The sequence below is a fragment of the Puma concolor genome, chromosome D1 (assembly GCF_028749965.1).
Source record: "Puma concolor isolate L17-30 chromosome D1, mPumCon1.1.hap2, whole genome shotgun sequence".
Classification (NCBI taxonomy): domain Eukaryota; kingdom Metazoa; phylum Chordata; class Mammalia; order Carnivora; family Felidae; genus Puma; species Puma concolor.
In genome coordinates this window covers 35,736,563-35,754,191 of record NC_141676.1, presented here as the reverse complement: position 1 = coordinate 35,754,191, position 17,629 = coordinate 35,736,563, and the positions used below count along the sequence as shown (strand labels likewise).

The 17,629-nt window shown below is 35.2% G+C and overlaps 1 protein-coding gene across 5 annotated transcripts in view; it reads left to right on the top strand.

The window, feature by feature from the left end:
• Positions 1-11,613, top strand: part of LUZP2 (leucine zipper protein 2) — a 505,584-nt gene extending 493,971 nt beyond the window's left edge. For 3 of the 5 annotated variants that reach the window (XM_086677799.1, XM_086677797.1, XM_086677801.1), the window contains 3 exons: positions 5,587-5,673; positions 6,433-6,533; positions 10,521-11,613. In XM_086677799.1, coding sequence (XP_086533925.1) covers positions 5,587-5,673; positions 6,433-6,533; positions 10,521-10,686 — 354 coding nt within the window. In that variant the 3' untranslated portion in view covers positions 10,687-11,613. Of the gene's footprint in view, positions 1-5,586; positions 5,674-6,432; positions 7,137-10,520 lie in introns of those variants that run through there. The other 2 variants (XM_086677798.1, XM_086677800.1) reach the window with 2 other exon arrangements.
• The last annotated feature ends 6,016 nt before the right edge of the window (positions 11,614-17,629 follow it).

Here is a 17,629-nt window from a genome sequence, read left to right as displayed (position 1 = left end):
GTGTCTAACATACTGAATTACTTTAATAAACAGTGGTTTACAGACTTAGCCATGGAAAGACTGCTAGCAGCTCTCATCTGCAAGTTTCAATTTTGCAAGCTAAGATAAAGCAATGACCCGTACTGAATCCATATGGAGAAATTAAAGTACATTAGTTATTGTTGTCCTTGTTTCTTTTCTTAGATTCTGGTCAATGAATATGAAAGGAAAAGTCTCAAGATTTACTATCTCTTGAGTTGGGTTGTGATGACAAGCTCAGCATACTTTGATGATATGTAGTGTCTAAGTTTCAGGCATGAATGAACATGAATCACTTGAAAAGGGAATGTTTGTTGTTGTTGTTCTTTCAGCTGCATAATTTAATTTAGTAATGGACTTATGAAATAAGTTCTGAAACTCCAGCTCCACATATTAGATTTTTTAAACCTAATTTCTGAAAAATTTAGCCAAGTTTCAACTTCCTGTCAGCCTGAGAGATGGGAAAGGCAGCTGCCCTCACAAATCTTGGTGGTCTCCAGAATAGTGCAAGTGAGAGAGAAGTGCTCATAAAAAAATGGCATGGATTCCAAAACTTTCACTGAAGGAGGAGGGTTCTACTAGGAATGATGTTTTTAAGTATGTATTATGTGGATAGATCACTTCAAAGTCCTACTAATGAATCTCTTTAGATATCAGCACAGAGAAAGTATTAACTTGTAAACTTCTTTTAAAAAGTAGGCATATTCTTACAGGATATTTACAGTATAACTGCCTCTTCATAATTGCAAAACTGAGTCTAAACATCACTATTTGGCCTGCAAGTTCTTCCATGAACCGTCCCTATTCTAGTCATCTCTTGGTAGTTACTATCTCAGCTGACCTTGACGCTGTGACCTTTGATGCTTTCTCCCACCCGACACCTACTTTAACTTCCCCTTCATCCCACTGACTCTGCCATAAACAACTCTATCCATTCCTCAAGGATGACTTCCTTGTTCACTTCCTTCATGAAGAAATCCCTAGTCATCCTAACTAACCAAGAGTCATCTTTTCTTTTCTTTTCTGGATAATATATCTCATTGATTCATCAGGCCCCCATGTGTACCTACTACCTACTAAGTTATTTTTGTTGAATGTTTCAGAACTATGGGGAACTATTTTGTTGTTAAAAATTGTGTCATTAGCCACAACTGTAAAATGTAATATGACCATTCATATATAAGATGTTGTAAAGTTAAATAATAAAGTGAAAAAAAGGTGGTATAGAATCTTGGAAAGATCCCAAATTTACGGGAAAGTGGACATGGGTTTTACTTGCAATAATACTTTTATGGCCTTGAGAACCTTTATCTAACTGTTGATCTCCTCATGTGTAAATATGAGGGGTTGAGATGAAGGGGACAAAAGAGATTAGATGTTAAAACATTAAGGGAACAGGGCTATCAAACAGAGAATTTTAAGACAGTCAAAGCGCCAGCAATATTAATAGCAACAAAGAGATCAGGAGGAAGAATTGGGAAAGAGATTGTTATTACATTTTAAAAAGGCATCTATATATTGTGTTCACATAATTATTTTTAAATTATCACCCCCAAAGAGAGTTTTTATTTGTACTTTAACTACTGCCTACCTTCAAAAAATATGGAACCAATACATTACCTACAATTAAATTATCAAAACAAAGGTAAAGAGACACACTAATAAGATACTTTAGGCTCCCATGATATGACATATAGGTCCCCTGTCATAATATCTGTATTAGTTTTCAATTATAAATGATCAGTTATCATAGAGTAAATGGCCTCAAGAAACACAAGTTAATTATCCCTCATTTTCCATGGATCAGAGGAGTCTGGCAAGTTTTAAGTAGATCCTGCTTATGGTCTCAGAAGAGTAAAATTAAGGAGTCGGCCAGTAGCATCCTCAAGCCTGTTTTACTGGATAAATCTTCAAATATATCAACGTAATTTTGCAGAACCTTGAAACTTCTAGGTTCTCATCTTTTTTCCTCCCAACAAAAGAACATGGTGTTAATTTCATTATTTTTTATCTATAGTGTCAAAAAAAAAAAAGTATTGGTACTAAATGTTTTTGCATCCCTCCAAATCCAAACGTATATCTCCATTTCCTTTTCTGTCCCCCTTTCCTCTTCTTCATCATGGGACTTACATGACTTGATTTGGCCCCATACTTCATATTTGTAATGTCAGTGGCAACTCGTCATAATTGTTGGTTTATAATCATTAATGATGCTAATACTAATATGAAAAATAGTAGAAGAGGGGAGAATGTTTATTTGTCAATATTTATACTGAGCATTTCTGTGCTTTCTCATTTTATCCTCAAAATAATTCTGTGAAGAAGTGACTCCGTTGAACTGAGACCCAAAGATAAGTAATTTATCAAATCACTTTATCAGGATCACCAATGAATAAACATCAGGGCTAAAATTCAAACCAAATTCTACTTTACTCCAAAGCAGTATAACCATCAGGAAAAATTGCCTTTATAATACAATATTGTAAATGTTTCCTTTTTTTTTTCTTTTTTTATTTTGTTGTCTTCCTAACTACAATTGTTTGGAACTTTTGGCAATCTGGGTGATGTTGGCAACAAATGTAAGAGAGCTCCATGAAGAAACTTCCCTTTTGTGTTTTCACCAAGTGAATGCCTGCTTTATCATAGGTTGTACAGTTGATAAGATGCTTATTAAGGCATGATATAACCTGCAAGTTATAATTATGCTGTCTCTCTGAGAAACACTAAGAATTTTATGAACTTCATTTCATGAAACTTCTACAATGCCTGTGAGGCACAGACCAAAATAATTTTAAAGGTAGTGTTCATTGTAAGATCAAAGTATCAAAAAAGGTTCAAGCTATCTTTAAGCCACATAACATTTTCTTTAATGTTGAAATTTAATAAGTTTTCATTGTTCAGATGATCAAAGGCTTGTCTGAAATAGTCAGCCATGCTTGCATTAATGAAAGAGTAGACTCTGCTGAAAATCCTATAGTATGAAGCTTCCTCATGACAATGACCTCAAGTGAAGGGCCACACAAGACAGGGTTTTAAGGTCAAATAGATTTGGGGAACGGTTATATTATATATCCTTCTAAGAGATTTGTAATGCCTTTGTACATTATGAAGAAGTAGGCTTCAAATTTAACTGTGCATTGGAATTGTTGGAGTGCTGACTGAAAATGCAAACCCCATTGCCATAAGACCCAGTTATCACCCAGGAGTGTCATGTTTTGACCATCACCTTATGTAATGATGTGGACAGTTCGTGCAAGACCAGAACTTTAAGAAGTTGCATATTAAAGGCTTTGAGAAGAACTACTTTAAATACAACTGGTTAATTTTCAAAGAAACTTTTCCCCTGAACATGCATGACCCACAAACACCATTGTTCCTAAAACATACTTTGGGGTACCTTATACTTTGCAGGAAACTTTCTGCATTCATCATGTTTTTTGAGCTTGACTTTATACAATTATTTGTTAATTTTTCAAAGGCTGAATGCAAGCATGATCAAAACACAAGCTGGTTGTATTATCACAACAAAATAGAATAATTATAATATTCTAGGGAAATGTTAGATTCCAGGTCCTATTCAAACCCATAGAACATAAAAAGAAATGCATTTCTTAGTGTGCAAGATTCCTCTGTGCATCTGCTTAAAATTCTTTGGAATAATGTAGTCAAGGTTTTGACCACTGATTTCTCCTATTATTATTTTTATCTTACCTTTCGACTCTAATAGGCTTATATAGAAGAAGGGGCAATGTGTAACCATTTTGGAGCTTCAGTCAAATATGTCTAAATCTGATCATATGAAAAATCAGGCATTTATTAAAATTCTGAAGTACTAAAATATTTTCATAGCCAATGTTTGTGTTATTCAATTATTATTTACTCAGAGATTTCATATTGACCACTTGTTATCTGCTGGCATGAAGCTGAGATCTAGAGCTGATAAATGTAGTCTCTGTCTTCAAGGAAATGAAGAGCCAGACATGCTTATACATTTAAAAACAATCTTAAGTGATATAATTTTTATATACATTGTGCCTTTAAAGCAGGAAAGTATGACTGAGTCTACCTCGTGGTGGAAATGACATTCTAGGAAGGGAATGAGTAGCTGGTTGTCAAGATGTCACAGTGGAGACTTTTATGAAGGTGGGATGACATACGTATGGACATGGAATGGTAAAAAAACATGGTGTGTATTCAAATAAAAGCAATATAGTGCAAGAATAGCAAGCATAGAAAAATAACATTACTCTAAAATCCAAATTGGAGTAAGTCTCCTTTGGAACCTCTTTATTTATCATCTACTTGTAGAATTTATAGGATGTTAGTATGATGCCCTCTTAGATCTCCTCCCCCTATTAGATCCCAAGGAAACAAACTGAGTTGTTTATGTTCAGAGCTACCCATGGCCAGGGACTATTAAACTCCTAGGCTCTGTTGTACACATAGAAAGGATTACAGGCGATCACCCCGCCCCCCCAAAAGAAACATATACTTACAATAAATGATTTTTGTAGTTACTTTTAAAAAGTGTTTACTCCCTCTTTCTGACCCTCCCCCATTCATGCTCTGTCTCTCTCTGTCTCAAAAATAAATAAACGTTAAAAAAAAATTTTTTTTTTAAAAGGGGGCACCTGGGTGGCTCAGTCGGTTAAGTGGCCGACTTCGGCTCAGGTCATGATCTCGCGGTCCGTGAGTTCGAGCCCCGCGTTGGGCTCTGTGCTGACGGCTGAGCCTGGAGCCTGTTTCAGATTCTGTGTCTCCCTCTCTCTGACCCTCCCCGTTCATGCTCTGTCTCTCTCTGTCTCAAAAATAAATAAATGTTAAAAAATTTTTTTTAAAAAGTGTTTAAAATAAAGAGAAAGAAAAAAGGGAGGAAGGAAGAATGAGAGATAGTATGGAAAGAGAAGAGAAGCAGACAAGGAAGGAGAGAAGAAAGGGATGGAGAGAATGATAGAGCATGGGAGAGAGAGAAGGAAGAGAAGTTCAATATTTTAACCTTAGTTAAAACGGAAATGAAGCCCAATTGGAATACACTGCCAGCAACTCTTCTTCAAAACTGTTGAGGCTAACAAGTAAGATGAGAATCCCTGGTTAGTAAAATCTAAGATCTTATCTTCCAAAATATAATCTTTTTTAAGGTAGTGAGGATTTTTTTTCTACACAGATTGATGATTATATTGTTTAAATTGCTTCCTAGCTTGCAATTATTGATGTTCCTGCAGGCATATGGGCGACTGACATATTTAATATCTTAGGGTCTAGATGCTTCACAGATATAGTAGTTTATAATTCTTTACTTCCATTTAAGTGCTTTTACAAAGAATTTTCCATTGGAATGGAATTTTGTTGTAGTAGCTGACTGTCCTAAGCACCACTGAGATTCCCGAACCAACTGTGAATGCTTGATCTCTCCTTGGGATCCCGCTCAGGTTGCGATGAGTTTATTTTGTCCCTAGCTCGCCCTTCCAACCTGCATCAAAGGGAAAGAAGTTTTACAGAGGGAAGAATTCAAGGGAATTTTTCTATCCCTTTCTTCATTTAACTTCACTGATCTATTTTCATTTGCAGCTTTTACAAGAGGGCAGGACCTGTTCAATGAAGCACAAAGATAATCCCCCAACCAATGCTACAGTAGAGCCAGTGACTACCCCACAGGTATTTTATTTGTTTGCTTGTTTTGACTATGTCAGAAAGAACTTGAATCCTTTGACCCCCATGGTTTTCTCTGTGTCTATAGCTGAAACAGGGGTGTTGTATTGACTAATACAAGATACCTCCTTCACCTAGTGTTTTTGGACACTGTGCCTGCAACTAAGATTTTGGCTTGATCATCTCAGAACCTCAGAAGAACAAGGGTGAAAGAGGTACACCCCACCACATACACACAACCAAGAAACATACCAAAAATATACAGAGAACAAAAAACATGCATCTGTTCCTTATGGAACAAAAAAAGATAAGAAGAGGATTTGGGGAAGCAGATGAGGGAGAAAGAAGTACATATCCCCAACAAAAACAAACAACAAACACAGTTCAGGAACTTAATTATGAACTTCTTTCTGTACTGTTCTTTATATGACCAAAAATATTATATCATAATAATTTGTAGGGTTCATTTCACTTAATACAACATTTCCTAACTTATGGGTTAATCAGAGTTGAATGGTTTGGCCAAAGTTTTCTCAAAATAGTTTTTGAAATACCTTGCAACTTGTTGACAGTATTTTTTGTACTTCCATGAATTAGAAATACGGACATATTTACTCTTATTTCATTTGGGTCTAGCATTCACTTGTCTGTAGGATATTTGTTGAGATAAAAAATTTATATTACTATTCTGTTAAGATTTTAATTTTCCCTTAAATGTATATTTATCGCAACTATCCTAAATGTCTTTTCTGTATTGTTTGACAGAAATTGCAAATCCTTCCTTGTACTGAATGTGAGGTGAAGAAAAACCCGGAGAAACAATTGACCAACTTTGAAGGGAGGGCAACTAGAGAAGAAAAAATACTGTAAATATCAAGAAACTGTGTTAAAAACATCCATTTATGATTGTCTTCATACTCTTTTTCAACCACAAGCTTGATGGAAATACTAAGTTTTTAAAGCATGCAACTTTTTCACAATTTTATGTAACTTTATATAGTCTAAAATTTTTCCAAAAGATTCCAGGCCAATGATGATCCTTGAGCAATAACCTAATTAAAATGGATATCCACAGTCTTAAATAGTCATTGTCATCGGTAAATTGCCCAGTATGGACTGCTCAGTTTTGATCTCAAATGCAGTATGACATTTAATTCTTCTGGTTCATTGGCTATCTAGTAGTTTTATCATCTAGTTTTGAAATTAATTGGAGGATGATAAAATGTTGTGGATCCTTGGCATTCTTAGAATCCAAATTGCAACCATATCATAAAAATTTGTCCACATTGGCCAATGGGAGTCACTTTCTTTAAGGTTGGAATCGGTGTCAACCTATTGTTTATATGAGGGTGTTATTGCTATACTTCTTGTTATTTTGAACCATGTCTAAATAATGTCAAGACAATACTTTCAGATTTTTAGTCAGCTAATAAAATTTACAAAATGTGTTTGGTATGATGTAGACAAAACATCTGGATGAATATCTAAATTTCTGACATAATTGATGAGATTTTTTTTTTTTTTTTTTGGCATTCTATAGACACATCCCTATGGTTGTCTGCTGGAATTACTCCATGTTAGGAATTGAGTTCTTTGAAAGGCTTGGCAAGATTTTTTTTCAATGAAATTGGGTAGTGGAATGTGGGATGCCAAGAGGGTTGAAAAACATAAATATGCAAGCAGATAATATACATTTTAAAATGGGGATTTGATGAAAGTAAAACAGCCATATAGAACCAATAAACCCAGATTTATATATTTTGAAAACAAAAGTATTACTAAGACAAGTCAATGGCTGTGATCACCTTTGAAGTTGGGTCTCTGCATAGGAATACCACTAATTAAAGAAATGCACTCCTGAATAATCTGAATGTAGCTCAGAAGCAGCAGGAATTGATACCTAAATCCTATTTGATTGTTACAATTGAAATAGCATCAAACTTAAAGACTCAAGTTAATGGGTTAAATGATCCAGTTAAGTTGTGTGCACTGAATATATTCACTTCTGCTGGATAGATCCCATTTTGCAAATACACAAAGTATATAAAACCACTGGTTTTATAGAAAGGATCTGCCAAACCACAATTAATATATTTGGAGCACTGTGTCCTGGCATGCTATCTTAGAAGATATTGTTAATTTAAGAAAGAGAAGGGAGGAAAGAAAGAAAGAAAGAAAGAAAGAAAGAAAGAAAGAAAGAAAGAAAGAAAGAAAGAAGAAAAGAAAGAAAGAAAGAGAGAAAAAGAAAAAGAAGAAAGGGAGGAAAGGAGGAAGGGAGAGAGAAGATCGAAGGGAATTTGTAATCAATAGATGGACTTAAATTCTGGTATATAATGGCACACCTTTGATCATAATGACATATTCCAGGAAATTAGGTAATTTGGAAAAATGGCAAACTATCATAAATAGTATAAGTATTACTGTGATATGATCATGTAGCAGTTATACTTGTGGAGTAATTCAATGTCATTCATCAGTATTATTTTTTTAGATTATGGGCTACCCAAGAAGAAAAGAGACTGTACTTTGTAGATGGTCCATTAGAGGTTTCAGATGAAGAGACCAGGATAGAAGACAAAAATCAAGCTCTAAAGTTCCTACTGACTCCTCAGCTCTAAAACTCACTTAATTCTGTGAGATGGAATATTATTAATTTCCAAGTTCTGTTGCTTATAATTTCCCCATTGTGCCTAAAATCCCTAACCATCCCCAAAGGTTTATAGAAGGAAAGAAGATAATTTAGTTTTCATTTAGGTTCACTTCCCCACCCCCACCCTGTGCTCCAGTTTCTCTCCTGGACTCTATAGACCCTGTGGAAAATTAATCACCATTTTACCTTAGCACACATTTTGAGGCATCTTTGGAACTAATGAAAAGAGAAGCAAGCTGATCAATGTTCTGGGATTTTTAGAACATGCTAAAAAGATGAGAATTTGACTTAATATGAATCAACTTTGAACAGCCTCATTTGTAAAATTTTCCTATGCTCTAGATCTCTACTCTAGTGTGTGACAATAATCAATCTGTTTCTCTCAATTACTGGCATGATCAAGTGGGCTTTACATGAGCATAATGTATACATATTTTTCTTTAAGAATAGATAGCATTATGCATCCTGCAGAGTTTACTGGGGTATATTCATTGCATTATTTGTTTCAAAACAAAAAAAAATTGCAGCAGAAGTGCTTTATAAATATTTAGAAATATTCTGGGAGTTCCTTTTAATAGTCAAGCATGGAATTTCTTTTTTCTTAGTATGTGTGATTTTAACGAACACATTTTATTTCTCTCAATTCTTTAATTGCTTTAAAATAGCATCAGAAAGGCTTAAAATGCTTTACTTACATGTGTGGCTTTGTCCATAAAAGATGCCATTACTTATTATTTCTTTTAGTTAGCAGCTACACAAATTGATGTTGTTCTTGAGGAGTTAATATTCCTAGCCTAACTACCCTCATGGGGAAGAACATATTAACCTAAATGTTGAATTCAGATACTATAACTGTGCCTATAATGGTAAACAGTGAAAGATAACTTAACCTTTGCAGAGTATAAATGGACTCCTACTGAGAAATTAACATCCTTTCCAATGGAATAATTTGTTTCAATATAGGTACTAACAAAACTAACAAAAACATATTTCTCTAGCTATATTAAAATACTAGTCAATGCTATATATGCAAAGTTAGGAATTTGTTTTGGACTTTGTGTCTCCTTTTATATGCATTAACTATGTAAATTGGGTGAGTGCCTAAAATGTGTAAGACCTAACTGAATGCTGATTATGTCTATCCAATGCCAACATGCTCAGAAACAAAGTGAATAATTCAGTAACTCATCTAGATGTGGTTTTCTGTGTGATCTTAAATCTCTGACTACTGAATATACTAGATGGCTAACCTTTTTCATTCCCTTTATTCTTTAAGCAGATATTTAGCATTATAGTGTTATTTCAGACACAATTCTATTTCATAAAATATACTGGATTACAAGTCTAAGACAGTTACAAGAAAAGCACACCTTTACTGTTTTAGATTACAGTGTGAATAGCTGGATTAAAACAATTATTTGTGAACTTTGCTATAATGGAATCTTATTTTTATAGCTCAGGTACTATAATTAGCACTAATTGCAAGCAGAGGCTGAAATTATTATTGACACCGTAGAAAAAAGTGAGCTGGCCAGACCTGGAGAGTTATGAAAACATATACTTGTTTGCTTAGGGGACATTTTCGTAGTCATATGTACAGTCTTAAATTTCCCCAAACTATTTGTTGGATTATGTTACATAATATTAATGGTCAATGATGAAGAATAAAAGTTACTGAAAGATGGCCTATTTTTGCTCAATAAAGATTTGTTACCAAGACTGCAATGTATATCCTCCTACATAAGCTAATCGAAAAAGCAAATATGAACATTAAAAATAGTACTTGCTTCTGTGTATCAAGAGCTAAGGACCTTCGTGAAATGTCACCCTGAGAGTATCTTCAAACTCTTTGCCAATGCCCCAGAAATCCTTCATTTCATTTAGAGGTGTTTTGTTTTGTTTTGTTTTGTTTTGTTTTGTTTTGTTTTGTTTTGTTTTGTTTAATAGAGTTTCCTGATGACAAAGATTTTTGTCCTTTTGTTTGCAAATGAGTTTCAAGCGCTTAGAACTGGCTTCCTCATAGAAGGTGCTCAAATATTTGTTGAATGAATTAATTCAGAACCTGAAGCAGCAAGGGAAGAAAAAGGAAGCAGAAGGAAGCATATTCTCCTGTGATAATAGGGAATCATAAGATGTAGTCTTTTAGGAAGAGAAAATAAATACAATGTTTTAGTTTTGTTTTTTTGTTTTGTTTTGTTTTCAGGCTATTTGTCCTTGCTTTTTTCTCTGAAAGATATATCTATGGGCCCGTGGCTGTGACTTCTAGCAAAGTAGATGTGGCATTTCTGGATGAATTTTGGAATGCTGCTCGATGTGATAGACACAATTCACCTGGCATAGGTGCGTCTTTAATTGGAATCTACCTTTGACATTCGCCTGGACGGAGGCAGGGCCACTTAATTTCTTTTAGTATTAGTTTCTAACCTCTTGGGCCTTAAATTGTTGGACTTAAATCAGAGATTTTCTTCTGCATTCTGCTGCATTCATACTCCTAGTCCTAAAGCAGACACAGCTCCAGGACTGTGAGGATGGGGGCTCTGGCCTCCATAAACCCTCACTTTCAACTAGAGTACCTATTCTTTTATATAATGTATTTGTTGGGCTTCCACATTCTCAATATACTTTTAATGAAGAAAGGGAGCCCAAGACTAATGTGATTTGAAAAACCCTGAATAAAATAATCTCTGTGATCCCTTCTCCCCATTTGTTCCTTCAGTCAGCCAGCCATTCAGTTACTCAAAAAATATTTGTTGAGATTCTAAAATGTTCCTATTCCTTTTTTTTTTTTTTTTTTTTTTTGGTTAAAAAAAGCAATGGCAAGAGAAAGTAATAATTATGAATTCTAATATTGCACATAATAGGTGCCAGCCACTGTTTTTTAGATCTTTTGAAAAAAAAATGATTAAATATTCTAGGCTTCTTTGAGACCAATATTACAGTTATCTTTATTTCACAGAGGAAATTGAAGTAGAAAAATGTTAATTGCATTGCCCAAGATGTCACGGGAAGAAGGAGAGGTTGCATATAGACCTGGCAGTGAGTTGCTGGAATCCCATGTGCTTCACCCCATTACCACATTGCGTCTCCTCAAAGGCCAGAGTCCTGCCTTCTTGGAACTTACGGTTTAGAAGAAGAGACATCACTAATGAAGGAAACACACAGATAAATGCATGACTGTCTAGGACAGGAACATTGTTCCTTTTTCCCCATCAAGTTTTTTCATCTGGTTCAAGAATTAAATTGACACGAGACAGATGAACAGGAATAAAAAAAAAAAAAAAAACACCAAAATTTTATTACGTGTGCATAATGAAATTGAATCCTAGAGAAATCGCCAAAGCAGGCAGTTTTTATACTTTCTTAGGCAAAGAGGCAATAAATCTGTGAGAAATTGACAGGACAAGGAAAACTTAATTTTGAAAGCTGCAGTTAATAAGGAATTTTAAACAGAATTAGGACTGGGGTAGTAAATTAGTAGAAAATAACAAGGGATGTTTATACAGCCTTTATGGGTCTGAATTTCTTATCTCTGATGATGAGGATTTTCTTTACCTCCTGGTACAAGGAGGGTAACTTTCACATGAGAGATTTATATCTCATTTTCTGGAGACAGAGTGGGGGAGGGTCATAGGGTGCATTTTGCATTGCTATTTCTTAAGAACTTTCATTTAAAATCATCAGTATGCCAAAGTGGCACATTTTGGGGTAGCCAGCACTCGGCCCCTAAAATTGCTATGAAAACAAAACAAAACAAGACAGGGTCCTCTTGACTGCATGCCACAAGACAGGGAGAAGCATGTGAACGTATCTTGTATGTGTGAAGTCTCCACCGAGAGAATTCTATTAAACTGAGATTAATGAATATATAATATTTTGCATGGATGTCCAAAGCTTCAAACGTAATTTTTTTTGTTGTTCCTAGATACTAGCTAACAATATTTTAAAGAGGATATTTGAGTTGAAATAACTAGACAGTTGTGAATTAGTGCTTTTCAAAAAACAAAAGCATCCTATGGGAAAATTGCCAATGCTTTCTATTCCCTGAAGTCTAGGACATAGGAGTCTTTTAGGTATAGATGACAATGCAATGTGGATTTCTTCCATGAAAAACTTCCAAACAGGTTTCTTCTGTTTTCTGTCACAAAAATAGAAATTTTATTTCTCAGCCTTATACTTGAGGTAGTGCCTCCCTGCACGCCCCCTCAGAAGATCCATACATTTGCTAGCACAATGATTGACCCATGGTGTCTGTATGGTACTTCTCTAGTGCTGTGATGCCATTTGCATCAGAAGTAATTGTGGTGTGTATGTTTTCCCCCTTTCCCCACTCCTAAATTCCTTAATTCCTTTGAGAACACCATTTCACTTCATGTCGTAGGGATACTGACATCCTGGGAAGGTCATAAATGCAATATATTTGTTCCTAGAAAATCAGACTCTATTTGGGGCTCCAGGAAGAAGCAGTTAACCTGTGCACTTGATTAACTGACGAATGAACATACATTCACAGGCAATATTTCTACCGAGGGTGAGAAGAAAAAAGAGTAATCTGTAGTGGGTCATGCCCTTTTTCTGACTCTGGCTTATATTTACCACTTTTTCATGATAAAGTGCCCATTGAAATTAAGTCAAGAGATGGATATTCAGCAGAAAGTCCCAGCTGGAATTTAGAAGATGCAGCAGAATTGAGCAGAAGATGAACACTCCTAATAAGTTCCTGTTAAATTAGCATCGTGTTCAAAATGATAAGTTGGTGCTTTTTACCCTGCAAATTTCTGTTTTACTTCTTTATACTTCTTCAGTCTTGATCCCAAAGTTTAAAGATTTGGGGGCTGGAAATCCCCAAAGCTGCTCCTCAAGTCTTTCCTTGGAATAATGTGTCAAGTATGTAAATCTTAACGTCTGCTTGGCAGAAAGTTCACAACTTTTTAAATGGTCATGTTTCCAACATGAGTAAAATGAGATGCTGACAATTTGCTTAGCCACTGGGAATGACTTCAGGTGATTCTGACTCCATGAAAAAAGAACAACACAATATGGATAAAAGGAACAGGTAATGAAGAGCGCATTTTAAATCTATTCTTTAAGTCCCTGACATAGATCCTTCTTAAGTAGATGTGGCATAAATAAAATTGAATATATTTACTGCATATGTTTCTGGTCATTTATTACACAGCAAATAAGTAAATAGTTTAATGCATATTAGAACAATTAATGTTTGCAAATTTGAAAAAGTTATGAGATAAAGAATAAACATCTTCTGAATCAGTGGAAATGAGGACCAGCTAGATGTGTTGAAAAAAGTAAATTAGACCATTATTAAGTTGACATAATGACTCTTACCAGCCTTGGCAAAGAATGTACACGGGGCGCCTGGGTGGCTCAGTTGGTTAAATGTCGAACTTTGGCTCAGGTCATGATCTCGAGGTTCCTGAGTTCGAGTCCCAAACTGGGCTATGCTGACAGCTCAGAGCCTGGAGCCTGCTTCAGATTCTGTGTCCCTCTCTCTCTCTGCCCCATCCCTGCTTGTTCTCTGTCTCTTTCAAAAATGAATAAAACATTTAAGAAAATGCACCTTCTCATTTTATCCTCCTGGTTGTATATTAAGCAGCCTGTTTATGTGTTTTATGTGTTTATGCATTTCCACCTTGATATGATTAAAGAGATAAGAAGGTAGGGGAAATATGAACCCTAAAAGAACTCTCGTCTTTCTTCCCATAATGGAGACACAGACTAGTTGTTTGAATGAAGGCATGGAACAATTCTTCCTTCCCTACAGTGCTAATCCTACTCTCTGCCATTTCCTCTTTCATTTTACTTTATTTGGTGGGAGGTGTCAGGGTATGCATTTAAAGGTCGCTTTGTTTTTGTTTCTGTTTTTGTTTTTTTGTATTGGAATTCACAAATTCAGAGATTTCTAGGGTACATTTGTTTTATCTATGGACATACCATCTAGTAACTTAATCCTAACAATTATTCATATTTCTTCTCATATAGTGTATGTGTGCTGTATGTTTTTATGCATGCTCCTGTTTGCAATATACATTGCAAGCATCATTGTAGTGATAGCCATACACATCTATGCTTACTGGAATTTTTTAACATCATTATTGGTAGTTGCATAAATTTAGTATATGAATACCTTCATATGTTTACTTCTCTATCCACATATGTATGTGTCTGTATTCATGTGTTCATGGATATAAATTCAGCAAAATATGCATATACCAGTCAGATGCCTTTTTTTCTGCCCTAATTTCATTCCTATTTACATCTTTCATGTCGTTTTAACACAGGAATTGTCTTTTTTCTTCTTTCCAAGTTTTTATTTAAATTCCAGTTAGATGACATACATCTTGTTTCAGATTAACACAAGAATTTTAAAAGCTTAATAGATAACTGTGTATGTGTAGTTAAGTAACCAACACAGTTGCAATGAATACAATATGCTAATTTAGGCTGTACAAATGGACACAACAAATTAGCGTCTCAAATCAGCCATTAGATACAGTCATCCCCATCCCTCTTATACACAGGTGTGGCTCATATACTTCTTCACATCTATTGCTTTGTGTAAGGTTTGACCTAGACTAGGGAATTATATTTGCTAGATGTTCTAAAAGGGGGAATTCTTTTCAGCATGGTTTTGTATGCATGGAGACTCAAAGGAATTTTAACACCTATCCTTATGGTAACCAAAGTATGTTTTATTTGGAGAAAGTGAGGTGAGTAATTACAATATCCACTTTGACTATACTAGAGCAAAGGTACACAGAGAAATAAGAATGAAGTCAAGGAAAGTTCATTTCTCTCAAATGATAATGAGAGAATGTCCTCAATGACAGGGAATTGTAAGAATTTCCAAGAATTGTTGTAGAAATCACAACACATTTGAAAATATAAGAAAATTATATTTTCTGTTTATAAGAAAATACTTTGCTGAAGTTTTTTTTTTTTCCTTTTAAAATAAAGTTACACAGTTACTTTGTTCTCTAAGTGTTTAATTTGAAATTTGGGTTAAGTACAGTTAAGTGCATGGCTATATTTTGCAGAATGAAATACTAATTAGTCCGTGCTGCAGCTTCCAGGGGGTAATTGGCTTTTACTTAAGTTCTGGTATGCTTTGTATAATTTTCTTTTCTTGGACGAATCTGAAGACAGATTTGTCTGATTGACTTATACTGCACAATTCTAGGAACTCCCACTTCACCAGCTGACCTGGTAGGTAATTATTATTCTTTGACACATCAGAGAATGTAATGTTTTCTATTATTCCCTTAGATAGTCACAAACAATTCAAACTCACTGGTTTTCTCTAAAGGTTGACCTATGTGCTCTGTTTAGGCCAACGGTTAGGCAGACATGATGGTGGTGGTAGATTTTTAAAAGAAATCTTCTGAAACCTTCCTGAGATTGGGTCTCAGTTTTGTGTCTTGGAACACACTACTTCCAGGTCAACTTTTCTAAAAGTTACTTTGCTGCATACATGTGGGGAATAAGGTTAAGAATTCTCTGAGCTTGTACCAGTGGGTTAACAAGGTTCAGGGTGGAAAGCTGTCACAGGGCGACAGCACCTGGCATAGGACAAAGCATAGAGAGGAAAGCCGCTTCCACAGGACAAAAGATCTGAGAACAAGTAGAGGTGGAAAGCTGCCGCAGCAGGGCGAAAGTGCCTAGGATTCATCGTTAAGTAAAGCAAAGCATAGACCCAAACGCTGCTACAGGGTGAAAGTGCCCAGAGACACTTGCTAATTAGCAAGAAAAATGCCTTGTTAACCCTCAGGTAGCAGGCTCTATCTGTCTGAGCCCCTGCACAAGTTAAGATAAACAGACACAGTGCCTGGTGCTTGCAGTAAACAGCCGTCTGCTCGGAGCCGGGACTTTGATTTGTATTGACCCTAACTCCTAACACGCACACCTTCGAAACCCCTTTCTCTCACACACATGAGTTAATGATCACTGTTTTATTGTCTCTTTCTGCACGTCCATCAGGTATGTAAGCCTTCTGATTCTAATAAATAGAGCAAGGACCCTTCCTCAGAGCTCTTGTCTCCTCCTGGACATTAGCCTCTCTCGTATTCAGTTCTGGGCCCACTCTCTTGCTGGACAAGAGAGAACTCCAGACTCAAAGTCTGTGACACATACATATACTACACTAGAACTGGTATGACATGATTATAAGAGAAGACTTTGGAGTCAAACTTTGCATTAAATTCTTCATGCAGCTTAATTATGTGACCTCAAAAAAGTAGCTAACCTCTGTGTGTTTCAGAGTCTTCACTGGTAAATTGGGAATTATGAGATGGCGTAACTTGTGATGATAATAGCTGTTTCCAAAGAGTAATAATAATAGCTATTTTCATTAAATATTAAATGAGAACATAAATAGGGCAAATAATAAGCATTTTACAAATATGACTTATTCCTATTTTAAAGGTATCTACACATACCTAAATTCATTCAGAGATGCCAAAAAGGAAAATTATTATGCATATGGAGCTGGATACATGTATGGTACATCTCTCTCTCTCTCACTGTGTGTGTGTGTGTGTGTGTGTGTGTGTGTGTGTGCGCGCGCACATGTGCCTGTGTCTTGTTTCCAAAAAAACTCTCCTAATTGTGCCTGTCTGAAGAAAAAGACTGGATTTGTCCAGATACTGCAAGGTGAATGAGTCAAGATATGATCTTCCTTTTAAAATTTGTGGGTAATGTGGCATCAGTCGCCTCTCCATTTATTCACATAATATCACCACACAACTTTTCTTTTCAAGCCATCTAATTTCTGTCTCCTATTGAGAGTCTAAAATACTAATTAAGGGACTCTGTTTATTTGCTTCCTAAAAATTTTATAAGCATATAATTATTTTCTTTACCCATCTGGTGTGAGTTATTTCTTAGATTGTTTTTTTTATTATTTCTCTTTATAGGTAATGAATAACATCTGAAGGAAAATGAGAAGAAATTTACCCTAACTCACAACCATAATAATTTTAGTAAGATGTATATATCATTGCCTATAATCCAGGGATACATGAAGAAGTTCTCTTTAAAAATTAAATGAGTAGGTATATGAATAGAATATTTACATGTTCCAATGATACTTTTCTGTAGAAGAAGAAAAATATATGCATTCCAGATTGTCTTTTGCTTTCCAAGTTTTAAACTTGCAGAAACCCAGTACTAGTTTTGCTGGGGCCTTAAAAAAACCAATAAAACATTAATCAAAACCAAGCCTCATTTCAGATTTTATGGTAGAAATGATTCTACACACATTCATTACTTTTTTGAAATTAGATTTTTATTCTCATTTGG